We start from the raw sequence: 21,670 nt of genomic DNA on the forward strand, positions 1-21,670 counted from the left end.
TAAAGACTTAAGGCTGATATTTGTTCTAAATACGAGTACACCTAGTTACACACGGTTAACATTGCGTGAATTCAGTTTGCAAACATTTCAGAGTCAGTTTCAGCGCGGTCCCCGTCATATAACGTCACCCAAATGAATGTAATGGCACGAATAGCGGCTCAATAGAGCATTCAACAACTAAGGATAAAGACTTTACTCTGATATTTGTTCTAAATACACACGGTTAACGATAAAATAATTCAGTTTGCAAACATTTCAGCGCGGTCCCCGTTATATAACGTCACCCAAACAAATATAATGGCACGTAAAGCGGCTCAATAGAGCATTCAACAATTAAATACACCTAGTTACAGACGGTTAAAAGGATAAAGACTTAACTCTGATATTTGTTCTAAATACACACGGTTAACATTGCGTGAATTCAGTTTGCAGACATTTCAGCGTCAGTTTCAGCGCGGTCCCCGTCATATAACGTCACCCAAACAAATATAATGGCACATAAAGCGGCTCAATAGAGCATTCAACAATTAAATACACCTAGTTACAGACGGTTAAAAGGATAAAGACTTAACTCTGATATTTGTTCTAAATACACATGGTTAACATATGGTGAATTCAGTTTGCGAACATTTCCGCGTCAGTTTCAGCGCGGTCCCCGTCATATAACGTCACAGAAACGGATGCGACGGCACGAAAAGCGGCTCAATAGAGCATTCAACAATTAAATACACCTAGTTACAGACGGTTAAAAGGATAAAGACTTAACTCTGATATTTGTTCTAAATACACACGGTTAACATTGCGTGAATTCAGTTTGCGAATATTTCAGAGTCAGTTTCAGCGCGGTCCCCGTCATATAACGTCACAGAAACGGATGCGACGGCACGAAAAGCGGCTCAATAGAGCATCGACGGGCCGCGGCGGGCGACAAAGCGCCCGTGATGTTATTGTGCCGTCTTCAAGGAGCATTGAAATTATTTGATACAGCTTCTCGCATTGTCGAGACTAACAGACAGTTTGTTGTTGAACACTCCGATAGGTAGCCTAGATTTAAATGGGGTTTCGTATATATGTTTTCTGTGGTTTCGTTTTGAATTTCACTTGTATGTTTTTGGGTTGATACTCGATGGGACGAATACGGTATTACTTGTACGTCGTTTTTAGAAATATATACCTATATCTCAGCTTGATAATAGTAAGGCTTTTATAGATAAGGCTATAAAGTGTTTACTAGCTGGGTTGGGGTAGCTTACGAAACGTCCCCGTGGCTCAGTCATCAGGCGACGAGTTGGAACAACCATGGGGGTTTTAGACCTCCCCGTGGCGAGAAAGAATCCCTGAGGATTTTTCCAGTTTCCACCAGAAACAATGAACCTTGTATTATTACCTTGTATAATTCGTACTTAGGTACAGTTCTACGAACAAAAATTATAACATACTTACGATTCCTACCTACTAAACAGCGTTAGAAATACTTAATTAATTTGAATCTGTATTTATATGATGTAGTGTAGATATGCTACATAATTATATAAAAAATATTGCATTCGGCCATTTCAATGGCACGTTAAAGGATATGAGACTAATATTATTTACGACATATTGAATAACTAGAGAACGCCCGCGACTTCGTCCGCCTCTAGACCTCTTCAATCCAGCCCTTACAGTAGTATCGCTGTAAAAATGGAGTAACTACTCTCGTTTTCCCTACATTTCCCTTCTCTGCTCCTATTGATCGTAGCGTGATGAAAGGTATACTATAACCTGCCCAGGAGTATGAGGAATAATTGTACCAAGTTTCGTTAAAATCTGTCGAGTAGTTTTTGTTTCTATAACGAACACAGACAGACAAAAATTTTACTAATTACATTTTTGGCATCGGATGATTAATGATCGATACTGATGCCAAAAATGCCTAATAGTTATTTTGGAAATATATTTCATGTACAGAATTGACCTCTCTACAGAGTCATTATACCTAAATATAGATTTAAAATAATTTAAAACCACGCAGCGTCAGCTTATTTAAACTAAAAATGTAAACCAAAAACAATATAATATACTTGTACAAATACTTTTCGAATTTTCGATTAAAATTCTCTACTATTAAAAAAAATGTGTGCTCGTTTCGATTATAATTCGCGATTGAGTCGGCGACACGAATTCATCTCCGCACGAGATGAAATATAAAGATTGTCGGCGCAGCATCCGCTTCGTGGGGCCGAGATGTGCCGAGGTGACGACAGGCACGGTAGGAAATCGTACAGGTGCGGCGTAGACAAACGTTTCGTGACCTATATTATAATGTTGGCAGTACAGTCTTCTATCGGAAGACGGTTTTATCTATACTTATACTAAACTAGCTGACGCCGCGTGGTTTCACTCGCGTGGTTCCCTTTCCTGTAGGAATACGAGGATAATATGAAGCCTATAGCCTTCCTCGATAAATGGGCTATCTAACACTGAAACAATTTTTCAAATCGGACCAGTACTTCCTGAGATGAGCGCGTTTAAACAAACAAACTCTTTAGCTTTATAATATTAGTATAGTCTATACTAATATTTTTTATTTAGCTCTTATATATATATTATTCCTATACTCCTACGGGTACGGGAACCACGCGGGTGAAACCGCGCGACGTCAGCTAGTTATCAATAATTTCTCGATTTCCTAACTCAACCTCGCGTCAGCTCACACTTCCTGCCAGCTCTAACAATGGGACAGTTTTTTGTTCTCACACGCGGCACAATGACTCAAAAACCGCTTAACTTTAAATTATTCCGCGGATTATACATAGATTTATTCTAGACCAACCGTTTCCTAGACATTTAATGACTAATTAAATAGCAGGAAAATAAATATTATTGTACCTACCTATCTATTGTTTTAGCAGAAAATTTAAATTACCAATAAAATACCTATTATATTATGATCAACAACAAAAAAGTACTTAAATAAAAAAACATTTATTAACCTTTCAAGACTCTGACACTATTCTAAAGCCTTACTGGATGTGTATTGTTTGCCAACAAAAAAAATTAGAAATGAAGGTAGAAAATTCATCATTTCACTCATCATTATATTACTTTTTTTATAAAATGTTGTTTAAAATATATTAACTACTTTAAATATCTAATTGCTGTAAGCGCATGAGATCAATTTATTTACATTAATTTATGAACAAGTTAATTATAAATTATTATTAGGTGTGAAATGACTAGAAATTTGTAGTACCCTAATTTTAAATGTATTTGTTGCAAAACGGTTGGTAGGATGGTAACTAACCACGGCCGAAGCCTCCCACCAGCCAAACCAATTAAGATAACCACAATCGGACCAGCCGGGGATCGAACCCAGGACCTCCATCTTGTAAATCCACCGCGCATTCCACTGCGCCACGGAGACCGTCAAACGTCAAAAAAATTCTGATAACTTTTTGCGGTGATTTTGTAGGTAACATATCTATAGTTTCAAATAATCATTGGTAGCAGTAATAATCGTCACTAGTTCGAGCCTCGCAGACTGAGCTCATTATCACGATCTCTCACACTAGCAAGGTATCGAGTGAACGCACGCACGGCTTCATAACTTCGATTCGCTTGGAACTCTGGAAGTTTCCAGCTCATGTTATGAGCTTAACACCTTTTTGAATTTCGCAAACGACAAACACTTACTTTGACTATGATCTAGTAGTTTCTGTCATAAATAACAGAAATTTTTTTTTTTTTATTCTCTAGTTAGCCCTTGACTACAATCTCACCTGCCTGACGATGCAATCTAAGATAGAAGCGAGCTAACTTATTAGGAGTAGGATGAAATCCACACTCCTTTCGGTTTCTACACATCGTACAGGAACGCTAAATCCCTTGGCGGTACGTCTTTGTCGGTAGGGTGGTAACAACATCGTACGCTTAATCGCTTGGCAGTACGTCTTTGTCAGTATGGTGGTAACTAGCCATGGCTGATGCCTCCCACCAGCCAGACCTGGACTAATTAAGAAAACCTCAATCGGCCCAGCCGGGGATCGAACCCAGGACTTCCGTCTTGTAAATCCACCACGCATACTATTGCACCACGGATGCCGTCAAAATTTCTTACTTTTGAAAAAAAAACAGCCATTTACCTGTCGGGCCACTTGCAGTGTATTTCTGTAGATTAAATTAGCACTCTAAACTCTTATTTAATGCTCAAAAAGGGACAATGAGATAAAAAAAATCATTCCCACATTCCCATGTATGGGAGGAGGTCACACGGACCCTAAAAATATGTTTCATGATTTTATTTAACGACTTTGTTCACATTTTTTATGTATATCATCATCATCATCATTATCCACCCATATTCGTTCGGCACACTCTTCAGCTCGAGTCTCCTCTCAGAATGACAGGAGTTCGGCCAATAGTCCACCACGCTGGCCCAATGCGGATTGGCAGACTTCACACACGCAGATAATTAAGATAATTCTCTGGTATGCAGGTTTCCTCACGATGTTTTTCCTTCACAGTTTGAGACACGTGATATTTCATTTCTTAAAAAGCACACAACTGAAACGTTGGAGGGCATGCCCCGGATCGGATTCGAACTTACACCCACCCGCATCGAAAGCAGAGATCATATCCACTAGGCTATCATGGCTCTCTAGATGGATTGGACTAAAACAGAGTTTCTCAAACTTTCGGCTCCACTAAAATTTGCAAGTGACAACGAACCCCTTACTAATTACTGAAAACAAAGAAAAAAATAAATTTAAGTGTTGAAGAAATTAAGAGTTTTATTTTAATAAAAGGTAACACATAAAATACCAAAAGAAATGTCTTAATGTGATGGGTGTTCTTGTTTCTTGTCGCAAATGTTTTTTTTTTTTATTATTCTTTACAAGTTAGCCTTTGACTACAATCCCACCTGATGGTAAGTGATGATGCAGTCTAAGATGGAAGCGGGCTAACTTGTTAGGAGGAGGATGAAAATCCACACCCCTTTCGGTTTCTATACGGCATCGTACCGGAACGCTAAATCGCTTGGCGGTACGTCTTTGCCGGTAGGGTGGTAACTAGCCACGGCTAAAGCCTCCCACCAGCCAGACCTGGACAAATTAAAATCTCAGTCTGCCCAGCCGGGGATCGAACCCAGGACCTCCGTCTTGTAAATCCACCGCGCATACCACTGCGCCACGGAGGTCGTCAAAATCAATGTTAGGAGTAATTTTGGACAATTTTAATCTTAATTCTGACTCGGTATCAGTTATCAAGCCACCTTTACGTAAATTTTGTCGCAAACCCCCTACCGTCAAATGGCGAACCCCTAGGGGTTCACATACCTTTGAGAAACCCTGCCCTAAACAATTGCTTAAATATCTTATAGGCTAATCCAGGATGTATTCATTCAGCAGGCTATCCGAGAGCGACAAGGCGCCGGCCCCCAGCTCGCCGCCGGCCGCAGAACAGCCGCTGGACCTCAGCGCCAAGTCCACGTCCAGCACCAGCGGCACCCCGCCCCCTGACCTCAAGAACCTCGAGAACAATAGGTAACACTCTTTATTTATTTATTTAGAAAGGAAAACTCACAGCTAAATACAAAGTAACAACATGGAAAACAGATTATAGCCAATTACAAGTTTTCGCAAATAAATTTTACATATTAGATAGCAAGCTCGAAAGGAAAACATTCTTTAATAAAACATAATCCAATATAAAAAAAGAGATAATGATAGTAATAATAGAGATAAATTAATGGAAAAGTTGAAAGAGAATTTATATAAATATTTACCTTCTATCTATCCAGGGGCATAGCTACCGCCGTATCAGTCATATCAATGATACGGGGCCTCGGACTACAGGCCCTTACGTGTGATAGCAAATATTAGTAAAATGTAGGAATACCGCACTATTTTTTTTTCCTGGTTAAGCGTGCGCCTTAAAGTTGGAAATATTACTACACAAGCTGACGCAGCGCGGTTTCACCCGCGTGGTTCCCTATAGCCTATACCCTTTCTCGTTAAATGAGCTATCTAACACTGAAAGAATTTTTAAAATCGGACCAGTAGTTCCTGAGATTAGCGCGTTCAATCAAACAAACAAACTCTTCAGCTTTATAATATTATATAGATAGGTTATGTCACTGACCATGATATTTCTTTTAAGCAAGCATTTTTGTTTCTTTTGTGGGAAATCTTTTCCCTTAATTTGGGCCCCCGAACTAATTTTGATACAGGCCCCCTGCAAGGCACGCTACGCCACTGTATCTATCTATATCTATTTAAACTTGTAATAAATCTGTAGAGAAGTCAATTCTTTACATGAAATATATTTCCAAAATTACTATCAGGGGGTGATTAGATCGATACTGATGCCAAAAATGCAATCAGGATTTTTTTTCTATGTTCGTTATACTGCTTATACCCACTGCAAAGATGTGGAATGCTCTTCCAGTTTCTGTTTTCCCCACCACCTACAACATGGATATCTTCAAGTCAAGAGTGAATAGGCATCTTCTAGGCAAGCGCGCTCCACCACTGCATCATCACTTACCATGACGCGTGATGGCAGCTATGCGCTTGCTTATACAAAAGAAAATTGTTGTCTTCAAATAAGGGAGTGTAGAAACTAGTAGGTAAAACATAAACTTATCAAACCTTGTGGTAAAAAACCCATTCCAGTTTAAACCACTTTAAACCCAAGGTTGTGAAAAGTGTAAAAAAGCACCTAATCGGAATAATGGCGTTCACCCCTACCCCGTCTTACCCCCAGGGGGTCGTATGTTAACCTGACGAAATAAACTACGCGCGGTTCAACCGATGTCACCGATACGGGGGTAGAAAATTTACATTATTAAGGTCAACTTGTTTGGTGTAATCCATTTAATTGTATCCATATACTTACTTGTGTGCATTTTAAGAAATTAAATATCACGTGTCTCAAACGGAGAAGGAAAAACATCGTGAGAAAACCTGCAACCAGAGAATTTTCTTATTTCTCTGCGTGTGTGAAGTCTGCCAATCCGCATTGGGTCAGCGTAGTGGACTATTGGCCTTGACGACACTCAATTGTATAATTATTCATCATCATTCTCAACCCGTATTCGGCTCACTGCTAAGCTCGACTCTCCTCTCAGAATAAGAATGGTTAGGCCAAATAGTCCACCACGCTGGCCCAATGCGGTTTGGCAGACTTCACACATGCAGAGAATTAAAAAAATTCTCTGGTATGCAGTTTTCCTCAGGATGTTTTCCTTCACCGTTTGATACGCGTGATAATAAATTTCCTAAAATGCACATAACTGAAAAATTCCAGACCGAATTCGACCCCACACCCTCCAGAATCGGAGGCAGAGGTCATATCCACTGGGCTATCACGGCACTCACTATACTTTTATATTATTAATATAAAGAAGTAAAATTTCTAGTATTTTATGGGATGATCACTAGATCTACTGAACTGATTTTGAAAATTCTTCTACCACTAAAAAAACACGTTATTTGTGAGAGTCCTAGAGTACGGGAACTACACGGATGAAACCGCGGGGCGTCTGCTAGTGACAAGATAATCTTTAAGCTTCTCAAAAATAACAGTATCTTGCAACACGATAGCAAAACGGTGAAAGGTATTCGAGATCCAATAACTTAAACGAGTGTCTAGTATCAAATAGTAATGGCGTCCTGTCAAAAGTCCATTGACCCCATAAAGTTTCGTTTCCCCATTTTAATGTCCGTCCGTATTTTTCTTGACCGGGCATCACGCTGAAACTACTGAATGGATTCAAATTGAACTTGCCATGATTTGAGACTGTAATACGAAGGAGGTTAAAGAATACTTTTTGTCGCGAAAATTAAATCAAAAACGAGAAAGACACCGCTTCTCACATCTGGTCACATAGATTGTCTGCAATTTTGGGAGTGTAGAAACTACTTATTAAAACATAAACTTAGCTATTAATATTATAAACGTGAAAGTTTGTATGGATGTTTGTTACTCCCTAACGCCGCAACTACTTAACCAATTTGGCTGAAATTTAAAACGAAGATAGAGAATACCTTGGATGAATACATAGGCTTTACATCCCGGAATAAAATCATAGTTCCCGCGGGATTTGTGAAAAGTGAATTCGCTGCGCTGCGGCTACTGAAGCGATTTGGCTGAAATTTGGAATGAAAATAGATTTCACTCTGCTACTTTTCATCACGGAAAAATCCATGGTTCCCGCGCGATTTGTGAAAAACTGAATTCACTTTTCACAAATTTCACCCAACAAAATTCACAAACAGAATTTACTTTCGCTATATAAATAGTATAATGTTATAAAACCTTGACTGCGAATCTCTTTGAAACTACCGAATGGATTAAAATGAAACGTGCCACGATTTGTGACCATAATACGAAGGACGTTAAAGAATGCTTTTTGTCTCGAAAAATCAAAAGCTAGAAGGACAGGTGCTTCTTACAACAGGTTACAAAGATCACAAAGAAAGGTCTGCAATTTCGGGAGTGTAGAAACTAATTACAATAAAAACATAAACTTGTAAAACTTTGTGATAAGAAAACTCATTCCAATATATAACCGGTTTTCCAGTTCAACCCAAGGTAGTGAAAAGTTTAAAAAACGGTGAAAATATTCGATCCAATAACCCAAACGAGTGTCTAGTATCAAATAATGGCGCCCTGTCAAAAGTCCATTGACCCCATAAAGTTTCGTTTCCCCATTTTAATGGGTTCATGGGCATTGTGCTCGGTGCAGGGTTACAGTAGGAAGTTGCGACGCACGGCTGTTATGCGTTACGCGCGATATACAATACAACCCGGCGTCGCCCGTAGCGAATTGCGTCGCGCCAATCGGAGCGATATCGTAAACCTTACGGAAAATGAGGAAGTCATTTGATGGGAACTCAGACCAATTGTACGATAGACGTTACTTTTCTGACGAAGTATATGATCATTGATCTAATGCGATTATAAAAACTGTCTCTATAGAATCGATGTTTCATTAATAGAAAAATCATATTATAGTGTCAATGATTACGTAAATGACAAAATTGCTTGGAAATGAAATGTATTACATGACAGGCTACTTATATACCTATTGTTAAATGGTGATAAACTAAAAAAGGATAAACCTGGCTGAGTTTGTTGTGGGCTCTTCTCGGACCAAGGCACGTTTGGAACCCTCGTAACTTTAATTTTAAGTTTTCGAATAATTATTATCACCATTATCTTAAGTTTAATATTATTACCTGACGTTTCGAAAGAGTTTGTAAACTAAGCCTATTTGAAATAAATGAATTTTGACTTTGACTTTGATTTTGACTTTGACTTTGACTTTGTAGGTAATGTAAGGAAGCTTAAAATGTATGATGTTTCAAACGATAAAAGAATTTTAGTAGATTTTAAAATTTTATTATCTTATTAGTTTTGCTTCCTGTCAATCGTTATTTTTTACATATTAATTAGTTGACCTTATTTGCCCAAAAGTCTCATAAAATTGAACCGACTGCCTTGAATGTAATGAGCAGGGCCATTACCCACTGCGCTAGTCAGTCGTTTGTATATTGTTTTTATAAAAGATAAAATGATATAAATTATATTTTTATTATTATTGGAGAGCTGTGATAGCCCAGTGGATATGACCTCTGCCTCCGATTCTGGAGGCTGTGGGTTCGGCTCCAACTTTTCAGTTGTGTGCATTTTAAGAAAATAAATATCACGTGTCTCAAACGGTGAGGGAAAACATCGTGAGGAAAACCTGCATACCAGAGAATTTTCCTAATTCTCTGCGTGTGTGAAGTCTGCCAATCCGCATTGGGCCAGCGTGGTGGATTGGTCTTATTGGGTCCCTTTAATTCTGAGAGAAGACTCGAGCTCAGCAGTGAGCTGAATATGGGTTGACAACGACGATATAAATTAAAACGCTTATTTATCTAGATCTACTAATATTATACAAAGGTATTGTGAGTTTGTAGTGGATAATCTCTGGGTATACTGAGCCGATTTTGAAAATTCTTTTACCATTACAAAGCCACTTTATTTGTGAGTGTCATAGGCTATATTTCATCCCCGTATTCTCACGAGAACGTGAACCACGAGTGAAACCGCGGAACGTCCAGTTAATTACAAACCAAGCTACCGCAGATCCAGTTTTCTTATCTCGCACATCGAAAATATGAAAGTGCAATGTGCAAATACGACTTGCATACAAACATACATACCTACTGTACGTATAGCGCACGATATGAATAAATATTGCATTTCGGTGTCAAAGAACCCGTATCGTAAGTCAACGCCATTTGCTAGATTACGAAACAGACCTACGGACAGACAAGAGTTTTATTATTTATGACGCATCGAATTGGTTATTTATGTACGTTAAACTGATATGTTGGCGACCCCTGGCTTAGCGAGCGATGTGCCCTTTAAAAGTCCCGCATTCGATTTCTGCTGATGTATTCTGGTCTGGGGCTTGCACCTCTAACTTTTCAGTTATGTGCATTTTAGGAAATTTAATATCACGTGTCTCAAACGGTGAAGGAAAACAGCGTAAAAACACCAGAGAATTTTCTTAATTCTCTCCGTGTGTGAAGTCTGTCAATTCGCATTGGGCCAGCGTGGTGGACTTTTGGCCTAACCCTCTCATTCTGAGAGGAGACTCGGGCTCCGCAGTGAGCCGAATATGGGTTGATAATGAAATCTCATCGCATTTACGTTCCAATGGGTCAAAAACCTTAATGGTTTGATTCAATTAATTTAGTATTATGGTACGCTTGGGTATTCTTTATATTATAAATACCGCCATAACAAAAAAATATTGTATACCCCAAACCCACTTAATCAAAACAATGATCCATCAATAGCGTTATTATTAAAACAGGATTTGGAATTTACATATTTTTCAAAAAATAATTAATGAAGTAACGTCGACTGCATAATTAATTAACGATTGCGAGCCCCACTTCACACTTGACCTATTTTTACGCGCACAATTTTAACAATGGCCGACTGTCCTTTACTTCAAACATAAAGGGACCTATTTTAGCTTTTTTTATATTGTGGTTCTTATTTTTAGCGATTAAAATACTTCTAGCACCTTTCGCTATTACCAAGTTTTTGCTTCAAAGTAGGTTGATTTTATTACTTAAGATGTTTAGCCATAGAATAATTATAAAGCTTATTATTTATTGAAATAGTTTATCAATAATTAAAAAATATTAAATTGAATTATCTATCATGTAAGAGCACTAAATTAAACAAAAAAACAATTACAACAAAAATAATAGAAAACATAGTATACAAACATGTACGAAGGCAGTCTTATTGCTATTTAATATTTTAAAAAAATAAATTAAAAAAAATTAAATGAAATGATAGTACATATACACTTTATTGTACATTTGTATACCATATTATGAAAAAATAATACAAAAATTACAAATTAAAATGAAAATTACACATTACGCACAAAAGGCGACCTTATCTCTAAGAAGTCGGTTAAAACGCGATCTCTACATGGCACCATATTAGAGGACTATCAGTTGGTAATCAAAGATAGAGAAAGGAAACTTAAAAGGAATGTAATATACACAAACAGTAGTCAAAACGAAAAAATGAATTTTCTAATGTGTTTAATTTTAAATCCGAAAATTATCTGGCCAACTTTTCACTTTTTTTCCACATTTTTTCACTGAACATATGTTACTCGTATAGAGCAACGCTTAAGCGAAATTCAATTTTTTTTTAATTTTACTATTTAGATTTTTTTATTCTTTACAAGTTATGTAACTGACTACAATCTCACCTGATGGTACTCGAAAGTGATGATGAAATCTAAGATGGAAGCGGGCTAACGTGTTAGGAGAATGAAAATCCACACCCCTTTCGGTTTGTACACAAAATCGTACCTGAACGCTAAATAGCTTGGCGGTACGTCTTTGTAGGGTGGTAACTAGCCACAGCTGAAGCCCCCTACCCAAGAGAATTAAGAAAATTCTCTGGTATGCACGATGTTTTCCTTCACCGTTTGAGACACGTGATATTTAATTTCTTAAAATGCACACAACTGACAAATTGGAGGTGCATGCCCCAGATTTGAACACACACCCTCCGGAATCGGCAGAGATATTCACTGGGCTATCACAGATATCTAGTTACCTATAGGTAAATTGTTATTATCTGTAAAAGAAGTCTAGCCAACGAAATAAAGACACGCCCGAAGTGACACGACTGTACAAAGCATCCCAAAGGCTGTTCAAAAACAGCAATAAGTATCCCCCATTATGTTCCCAATGCATCACTGGCCGTAGAAACGGTTCGTTATACGAACTCGGCCGAGCTCAAAGCATCCGAGCGAGCCCGAGAGTCGATCTCGATTTCAGCACCGATATTATGCACAATATCCAATCGATAACAGAATAAATTCATTCGGGACCCCGATGTGGGTCGCACGACTCGCCAAAACAAATAAAAATGCATAGACGACGGTGCATCGACCTTGCATCCTCGCCGCGCCGTTAATCGAAACAACCCCCCACCCACCACATAATAAGGTCCGATATCCCCTGTCAGCGATATCGAAAAATAAGAAAGTAAAACCCAAGATGAAACTAAAGACGACCCATTCGTACCATACCAAATTCAACCTTAAAATATTACATATAGAGTATATTTTTTAATGATAAACTGTAGGAAATAAAAGACGAAGGGAAAAAGATAAAGACGCATTCATAGTAGTCCGTTATCGGTGAGTCCAAGAGTAAATATTTCGCATTTCGCGTTATCTGAGTATTAATAAAACGGTCGGTTTTGAAATGTTGAATTTAGAGGAGCTTCGGCGGCCGATTGTGGGCTGTTGGCCGGTTGTTGACATGAGTTGACGTGTGGGCTAATGTGTTGACCCATATTGTCCAATGACTCAACTCGCACCGGATTATGTTGACTGTTTTAATGTGCAAAGAGTTTTCTTTGAATTATTTGTCTTTTACTTGTGTGATGTATGTTTTGATATTTAGGGTTTAACCCAATGTGTGGGTACATAGTATTGCCTGGAATAGGGTAGTTGACTCATATCAAATTCAATATAAACAATATTAATTTCATATAGTACATGGAATAAAGGTGCGAAATATATCACAAACAGTGGACATCCACATCATCATAATCACGAACAGTGGACGTCCATCCACTGTTCGTGAATATGATGATGTGGATTTGACATGAAGAACTGGATTTCTGAAAATCTTTAAACAAAGATACTTCTCGGCCGTACAAGATAAGTGATGATTTTAGTTAACATAACATTAATTGTTGTTGCAGATTAAAGCGAGCAGTCCTCGAAGGTTCCAGCAACAGCGCAAGACGAGCTTACACCGAAGATGAGCTGCAGTCAGCGCTGCGGGAGATCCAGTCCGGACGCCTCGGCACGCGCCGTGCTGCGGTGCTGTACGGCATCCCTCGCTCCACCCTCCGCAACAAGGTCAACAAGTTCGGCCTCACCTCCGACACCGGCCAGGAGTCGGACCCCGACAGCGAGCCCGACAAACCGGAGTCGCCCCCCTCGGTCATCCTCAAGATACCGACCTTCCCGCCGCCGGACGACAAAAGCCCCTCCCCGGCGACCCCAGTCACGACTCCAGTCACGCCGATCACGCCGATTCTACCCCAGCCCCCTATGAACCCGACCTCCCAGTTCATGCCGCTCTCCGTCTTCGCGGACCCCCAGCCGCCCACCCAACAAATCCTCACATCCTTAAGCGATGTGATAGCGAAAAGCATCAGCCAAAAATTCCAACAACCAATAGACAGACATTCCCAACCTGATCTGCCTTTCCTCCGCGCGCCCGACCGACACGTCTCCGTCATAAAGACTCCGCCGGACAACCAGAGGAACTACGCGATGCCGAGCAACTCCAAAATGAACTCCAACAACAACGGCCAGCCGGCGATCGGGGGCAAAGGCACGAGACCGAAGCGAGGGAAATACCGAAACTACGATAGAGACAGCCTCGTGGAAGCGGTGAAGGCAGTCCAACGCGGCGAGATGTCAGTACACCGCGCCGGTTCGTACTACGGTGTCCCGCACTCTACTCTCGAGTACAAGGTGAAAGAGAGACATTTAATGAGGCCGCGGAAGCGGGAGCCGAAGCCGCCTCAGGATATAAAACCTCAGCCGCCGAAACCTCCCCCGAAGCCGCCGACGAAACCGTTCACGAATGGTTTAAACGGTCCTGAAAGCGGTTACCCTCCAGGATATCCGTTCTGGCCTGGTGCGGGGTTCGCGCCGCCGCCCGCACCTGATCTTTATGCGTCGCACATGATGAGACGGTTGAGGGAGGAGGCGCCGCCGCCGGCGAACGGGTCGTTCCTCGAGGGTATAATCCGGTCGAGTCTGGAGCGGCCGGGGGCTGCGCTGCTGCAGCGGCTGAGCGCGCCGCCGGTGTCGCCGCCGGGCGCGCTCCGGAGACGCGCGTCGCCAGGGGAGGAGCCAGCGGCGCGCCGGCCCCGGCTGGACACGGACCACGCGCTGGCGGCGGAGATGCGCGACGCGGTGCAGCGGCTGCGCGCCAAGGAGCTGCGACCACGCAACGGGACGCCGACGCCGCCGCCCGCGTCGCCGCCCGACGGCGAGCGCGCCTAGCCTCCGCCGCCTCACCCGCTAGTGCAATAGACCGCCCGTTTGTGCATTTACCTTCACATCCCTCAGCAGTAGTTCAGTTCGGCACGGATACGCAGATCCGGTTTCGCCCTATCAACCTCTTGGTGCGACGATCGCCAAACGACTAGTGCAACCTTATCATACAGTTGAGCTGTAAGAGCTACTACTTCAAACTGCTTGTTCACGAGGAATATTTCCTGGGTACAAAAATTATTGGAGAAGTCGTGACTTCTTTGGACTACTTGTTCAGCGATCATTGTATTTGTTGAACGCATATGGCAGAACCGAATCCGCGCATGTCAAGCCTCAATCAGTTCCGCAGTAGGTCCCGCTTCCCCCCGCCCCCCCACGGTTACACAACGTATCACCAAATAATCACAATAGTTACCTAAAGTCACAACCGATTCGATATAACACAGCTTTACTAATGCAATAATCACAATTAAATAAATAGTGTTAGACGCCCATGATTAGTGGACCGGTGGGATTTGTGCGATCCATGCGGGGACAGTGTTGCTTCGAACTCGTGAGTTCCATTTTCAAATTTCGGTATATTGAAATTTTAGTCGATAGCGCGGGTAGTTTGATTTAGTTTCATTTTGTGTCTACCCTCAGTTACGCCTTTCGCGTTCCGACGTCGAGATGACACTGGCTCCGCCCAACAATCAGGTTGTCATGAATTTCTTTCCTATTTCCGGATGCCTCACTTTTGACCTTGTTTTAAGTAAAAGACAACCAAAAGTTAATGTTATGAAATCAACTATTTAAATATTTTTAAGTAAATAAAAAAAAAACAATGTAACAAATTAATTATAAAGCTAGCTATGAGTGTAAATGTTATCGATTTTTAAGTGAATAAACGCAGATTTTGTGCGGAGTTTTTATAATTAGATAGGTAATATATTGAATGAAATTAGCTATGGCGGGATCGGTCACACATCTCTGTGGCGCTGAGCCGGGGGTTCGACTCCGGGGGCTCCACGCAGCCGATTGTGCAATTATTATTTTGTAAAAAAAAATAGTAATTTAAAAAGTGTGTGTGTGCTAACACGTGGATTTCCATATTACTAAATGTGATATTTAGGTATTACGAAGAAAAGTGCGGTTTGGCGTCGGGCTACGGCCGGTATACTCCGGCGCACAAGTATTTGTATACGCTGTCTTCAATGGCCCATCTCTCTGCAATCCACCGGTTGCTTACTCAGAACAATTACCACAGGACCTGCCTCGCTAGACGTTACCTCTCTGTCAATAGTATATGATCACGATCTAACGTATCTGTACAAACCATGTCTTTAAAATCGATATCGATGGCCTCCGTGGCGCAGTGGTATGCGCGGTGGACTTACAAAACGGAGGTCCTAGGTTCGATCCCCGGCTGGGCCGATTGAGGTTTTTTTAATTGGCTAGTTACCACCCTACCGACAAAGACGTACAGCCAAGCGATTTAGCGTTCCGGTACGATGTCGTGTAGAAACCCAAAGGAGTGTGGATTTCGGCCTACGTCTAACAAGTTAGCCCGCTTCCATCTTAGATTGCATCATCACTTACCATCAGGTGAGATTGTAGTCAAGGGCTAACTTACACATATTGTGTATTACGATTTAAATAGTTGTGTGTAGTGTAAGAATAGAAATATCTATTGGTGTCAAATATTTTCGATGTGTGAGTTTACCTCGTCCCCCTCAAAAACCGACGAGAATTTAAGTGCGATACAAGTTCAAAGGTAATTGGTCTGAGGTTCTTTTGCAACCGCTCTATGTAGCCATGGTCTTATTTGACTAACACCATCGTGGTTACAGATAGATAGATTATTGAAAACGGCCGTAAATTTAGTACATCTACCCCCGTATTGCGTAAGTTTTCCTACAGCTGTCAAATCAGAGCCGAAATTGACAACTGTCAAACGCGCTGTGGCCTGTCAGAAAAGTCACCCAATACGGCAGCTAGTGTAACTTATATATTTTATGTAATATTATTGTATCGTAAGAAAATATATTCTTATTTTTCATGGTCCAAGTTTTAAATGTTTTAACGACTATACAAAAATATTAATAATCATTATTATATATTCTTGTCGACTTTAAAAATTATTAGCCCAAAAATCCTCAAAAAAAAAAATTGATATCTTCACATTTGTGACATTTTTTGGTGTTCAATCGAAAATATATTACGGAGGTATAAGTACGAAAGGAAGAAAAACCATGTATACGCTCTCCCAAAAGTAAATTTAGGTAAAAATATTTGGATATAAAATTATCATACGATTATTTATAGTAAGTTACGTGTAAATGTCGCCTCATTGGAAAATAAGAAGTCTTTGTATTGTGTATGTAATTAAAATATACATATATTATATACAAGTTAAATAAAAAAAAATATTGTCGTACATTTTCTTCGGAGACCACGAGCGGTGAGGTAATAGGACGTGGAGAGTATGTTTGGCGTTCCGGTAGATTTAAATAAAGTTTATATTCAAACACCGAAAAGAGTTACTAGAACTTGAAAAAAGAAAAATTATATAATCTGTAACAAAATCATAATACATATCCAAAAGCCGGGGCGTCGAACGCACGCTCTATCGAAAAAAAAAAACAAAAATTTTTATATTCGAAATTTAAACTAGTCGATAGCATGTTTTCACGTTCATTTCTTTCCCTCCTGTGTATAATTTTTGATGTCTTTTTAGCGTTTAATCCTCAAAAAATCTATCTTAACTGTTATATTGTGCATTTATATTGATAAAAAAATCTCTTGTAGGGAATATTTTTAAATTTAATAAAGACATTATAAGTTTGAGTTTCAGCGCGTTGGCTGAGCCCACCAGACCGCATTTCAAATTGATTCCAAATTTGAATATTTAAAAAAAATCGAACAACTTTTTTTTAATACGTACACAAATTTAATCTGTGTGTTATGCCTGAACATTTGTTGATAGCTTAAAAAAAGTTATTTTGTGTAAGTTTGTACAGAGATAATAGGATGGGACAATTTGCAAAGAGAATTTAGATGTTAAAGAACATTCCGTTTAGAATGTTATTAGATTTTTTTTAATTAATTAATTATTATTAATTAATAAATATAAATATTTTTCACATCGGGAACAAATCATTATGTTGTTTAATCTTATTTTAATAACGTTAGTTAATTTTTAAGTGGCTTTATTTTTAAAATAACCCTATATATGATTACAATATTATATTGAGATGTTATACATGTCATTGTTTTGTGCAAAGTGTTTGGGGTTCGATTCCCGGTTTTAAAGAGAGTTGCGACTGATATGTAGTAGAAAATGCCGAGCGTCACGCTCGGAGGGTCTGTACAAAGGGTTTACGCCGCCTTACACATGTTATTGACAGTGATCTCCGCAATTAGATCAGCTTTTCTACACTCAATCAGTTCCATAATAAGCTATTTAAAACAAAAAATATTTTTTTTATATACTTTTATATCAAAAAAGAAAAAAAATTAGGTTGAACAAATCACGACCTTTGCTTGGATATTTTTTTTGGTCTACTGGCAACTCTGTTCGTATTGTTTCGAGTTGATGAGCTGGACTCGTTTTGAACTTTTCGCTTTTTGAAGAGATCACTGGTTTATTAGTGAATCGTTTAATGTATATCGTTCAATCATTTTTCCACATAGTTTTAAGCATTTTAGTTGATAATGTAGTGTAATTTGAATTAATAGGTAGGCGGTAGTAATTCTTTATTATTTTTGTTATTTTTTTTCGTATTTGTAATAAATTTTTCTTAAGGGTTAGGTTATTCTTCATCTGTCCTCGACAAGGCAGACAGGAAATAAAAAGACAATGAAAGGAAGTTGCATTTTTTTACCTAAAAAACATTATGAAATAATCTTTAAGTGCAATCTAATCTTAATTACCAATATTCTGTTGCCCCAAAAGGTTACAATCGTTAATTACTTTTGGGCGAAGAATATCACAGTAAACATATAAAATATGCTGTATGATCTACAACCAGAGTCAACGAGACTAAAAAAGTTAACTTTTAATATTTATTAAAAATCTAATAAGCTGGACACCAATCTTCGACAAATTAAAAAAGTGAATCAATTATTTTGTTGAAATTGACTGTTAGGTTGAGTTTTAGTAAAAATAAATATTTATATTTTTTGTAAAGTTTGGAAAATTAACTAAATTGATGTACCTAGTTCCATTTTAGGCTAAGCCTACATCGACAATTTTATTCGCGCGGTTGCGAATTTGCGTCCCAAAAACATGTGGATGTAAATAATAAGACGTTATAATAATTTTGAATTTAAAAATTGCTGTAAAATAAATTTAGCTTTTTTTTTTATTTTAGGCAAATTTTTCAACGTTGCTCTGAAAGATCGAACTGTTTATTTCATATGTGTGACTTATAAATCTTAAAAGACATTGCCAGTAGCAGCTTAGCATGCGTCCACGACATATGCCGTGAAGAGAAAAATATATATTGTCGACCAATGACGGCGAAGTTGAAATATTGCTCTCCCTTTCGTCCCAATCAAAAGTGAGAGCGATATTTTGTGCAGGTTGTCATTTGTTTTTCTTCCGACTCGAGATGTGTCGTGGCGCGCATCTTAGGCCTACAGATCTTATTTCTAAGCATTCGTAAAACACAATGTTGATTGTTTGTGTGACTGTATCTTTGTATAGCCGTTTTGCAATCGCAAGTGTGCTGACAGTACGCATTGTTTCATTAGTGTATACCAAAAATTCTAAAGTGATAATTATCTAATACGATGAAATCATCATAAAAAGCTACTTATTTATTGAAGATATATAATGAAAAATTTGCTTTTATGTATATGATTTATTTAAAATTAAATCTATTTTTTGTGTAAAATGCATAATTTTTACGCAATACATTGTGAACCTAATGCTTTTTCAGTCTAATATTAAGCCACGAAATCAGGTATGCAGTCGTGCGTTTAATTCTACTGTGCATACTTAACTTTAGTTACTTTATTTGTTGTTGATTTTATTTAGTTGAACTTTAATGGTTTAAACTAAATAAAGTCCAACGCACACTGTCGGCAGCGCTTCCGGTCGAAAAACGGCATAAGTTCGATAAAATAAGCTCGTTTCCCTTCTATATTATCTGTACCTATGTATATTTCTTTAGCAGATTAATTTTTAAACAAAATAAAAATAACAATTATTGTACTTTTTATATAACAATAATTCCTTTATTATTATTATAATTATTATATTATTATTATTATTATTATTACTTATTATTGCAAAGATGGGCGGTATTTTGTTTAAAACAAAACGCAGGAAGCATGTTCAGTGGACGTGGGTTGGCCACGTTAAAAATAATGTACAACAAAAAGCATTTAATTTTAGACATATTAAATATAATGTTATCTTATTGAAAAAAAATGATAGTGTAAAAGTATAATTTCATCGTACGTACTCTCATATGACGTATGTACTTTGATCATCGGTACTAATACCCTGGTGTGTACAAAATACGATAAAATTAGATAACAAAAAAAAAATCTTGAAAATTATCTCTAAATATGTGCAAAAATCCAAATCTGCTGTTTTCCATTTTCAAAATAATTTTTAATTTGGTTTTCAGTTATAATTTTGGTATATATACTAAAACCAAATTGACTAAAAATTAGACATAACTAAACACTACTTAACTAATTTAAATATTAAACGGTTTTCCAGCGACTGGATTTTATCAATTTTGTCACATAAAAAAGGTGTCCTAGTATCGAAATACGACATGAATATTGAAATAACGCTTACAAATTCACATCACATACTGGGGAACATTGTTTTTTAGTGTTTTATAACTAAAACAAAGTTTTTTTTTTTAGTTTGTGATTGGAAAAGAAAAATAAATATCATAGGACCAATGTATAATAAATACGATAGACGCTGTTATAATATAACAGTCTTAGGGCTTGTGAATAATTTATTCACAGTGTTCTAACATCTCACAAATTTTATTTTAAAAAAAACAACATCCTTCTGTGGTAAATTTACAGACCAATTTTTACGGTGAAGCGCCGCCATAATTATTACAAACTTCATAATCACACAATGACAACAACATAATTAATTAAAATTAAAAATTGATTTTTATTCTGTTATTTTTTTAGTCTAAAATTAATCCGCACGTTAATATACCGCAGTATGTTCTCAACCTTATTTACAAATACTGGTTGATCTATGGTCGGTTTATTCAAAATGGTTGATCTATTGTTCCAATTAAATCGAATGGATGATGTCAAAAATAATTATGATCAAAAACATGTGGATTAAACAATGTTGACCCTAATTTTCTTGACCTTGGATATCTTGTTAATATTGGGTACACTATTTGTAACCATAGTTCTATGGCTATTTATAATGATGGTCTGAGGCCAATTCGAATTACCAATGGCTAAGTAAAATGTGAGATGTTAAAATGCTACGAAGAAATCGGTCACTCGTTCTCGGTGTATAAAAAATGAATTCAAAAGCTCATATTATGTTTTTTTTAATATATATTCAACTGAAGAGCTGAGGAGATCAAATTATAAATATTGTTATTTAATTATTGAGTACAAGTTTTAATGGAATATTATTATTATTTTCAATATATTATGTACATTACACGCCTGTATGTTTTTTTTGTTACTTTGTTCCTTTAGTTTTTATTGATATTGTTTAGTTTTTTTTTCTTTTCGGACGCTGTTCGTTTATTAGTTGACATTTTACGAATGCCTGTGTACTGCATTGGATTTGAATGATGATGACGATCTATCTTTTTATGATTGGAACATGCTAGTTTATGTAGTATTACCAAATTGAACTTCTTCAGGTTTAAAACCCAAGAATTCGGTTTTTTTTTCATGAAATTGTCACTTACAGACCGATTTTGAAAAGTCGACGTTGGTCTGCTTAATATCTCTGCAATTCTATGGGTTTACCATTTCATAATAGTATGGGAGCGAGGTTTGTGTTTGTGAGGCTTATATGGGGTACTGTATCTACACTATGGTTTATAGATGGCTAATCCAGAAATCAGATGG

The 21,670-nt window shown here is 38.0% G+C and overlaps 1 protein-coding gene across 8 annotated transcripts in view; it reads left to right on the forward strand.

Annotated features, from left to right (window-relative positions):
* The window catches only part of LOC112046247 (mushroom body large-type Kenyon cell-specific protein 1), a 280,699-nt gene extending 259,446 nt beyond the window's left edge, over positions 1–21,253 (forward strand). For 6 of the 8 annotated variants that reach the window (XM_052889126.1, XM_052889127.1, XM_052889131.1 and 3 more), the window contains 2 exons: positions 5,388–5,525; positions 13,294–21,253. In XM_052889126.1, coding sequence (XP_052745086.1) covers positions 5,388–5,525; positions 13,294–14,614 — 1,459 coding nt within the window. In that variant the 3' untranslated portion in view covers positions 14,615–21,253. The remainder of the gene's footprint in view (positions 1–5,387; positions 5,526–13,293) is intronic. The other 2 variants (XM_052889128.1, XM_052889130.1) reach the window with 1 other exon arrangement.
* The last annotated feature ends 417 nt before the right edge of the window (positions 21,254–21,670 follow it).

The sequence above is a fragment of the Bicyclus anynana genome, chromosome 24 (assembly GCF_947172395.1).
Source record: "Bicyclus anynana chromosome 24, ilBicAnyn1.1, whole genome shotgun sequence".
In the NCBI taxonomy this organism is placed as follows: domain Eukaryota; kingdom Metazoa; phylum Arthropoda; class Insecta; order Lepidoptera; family Nymphalidae; genus Bicyclus; species Bicyclus anynana.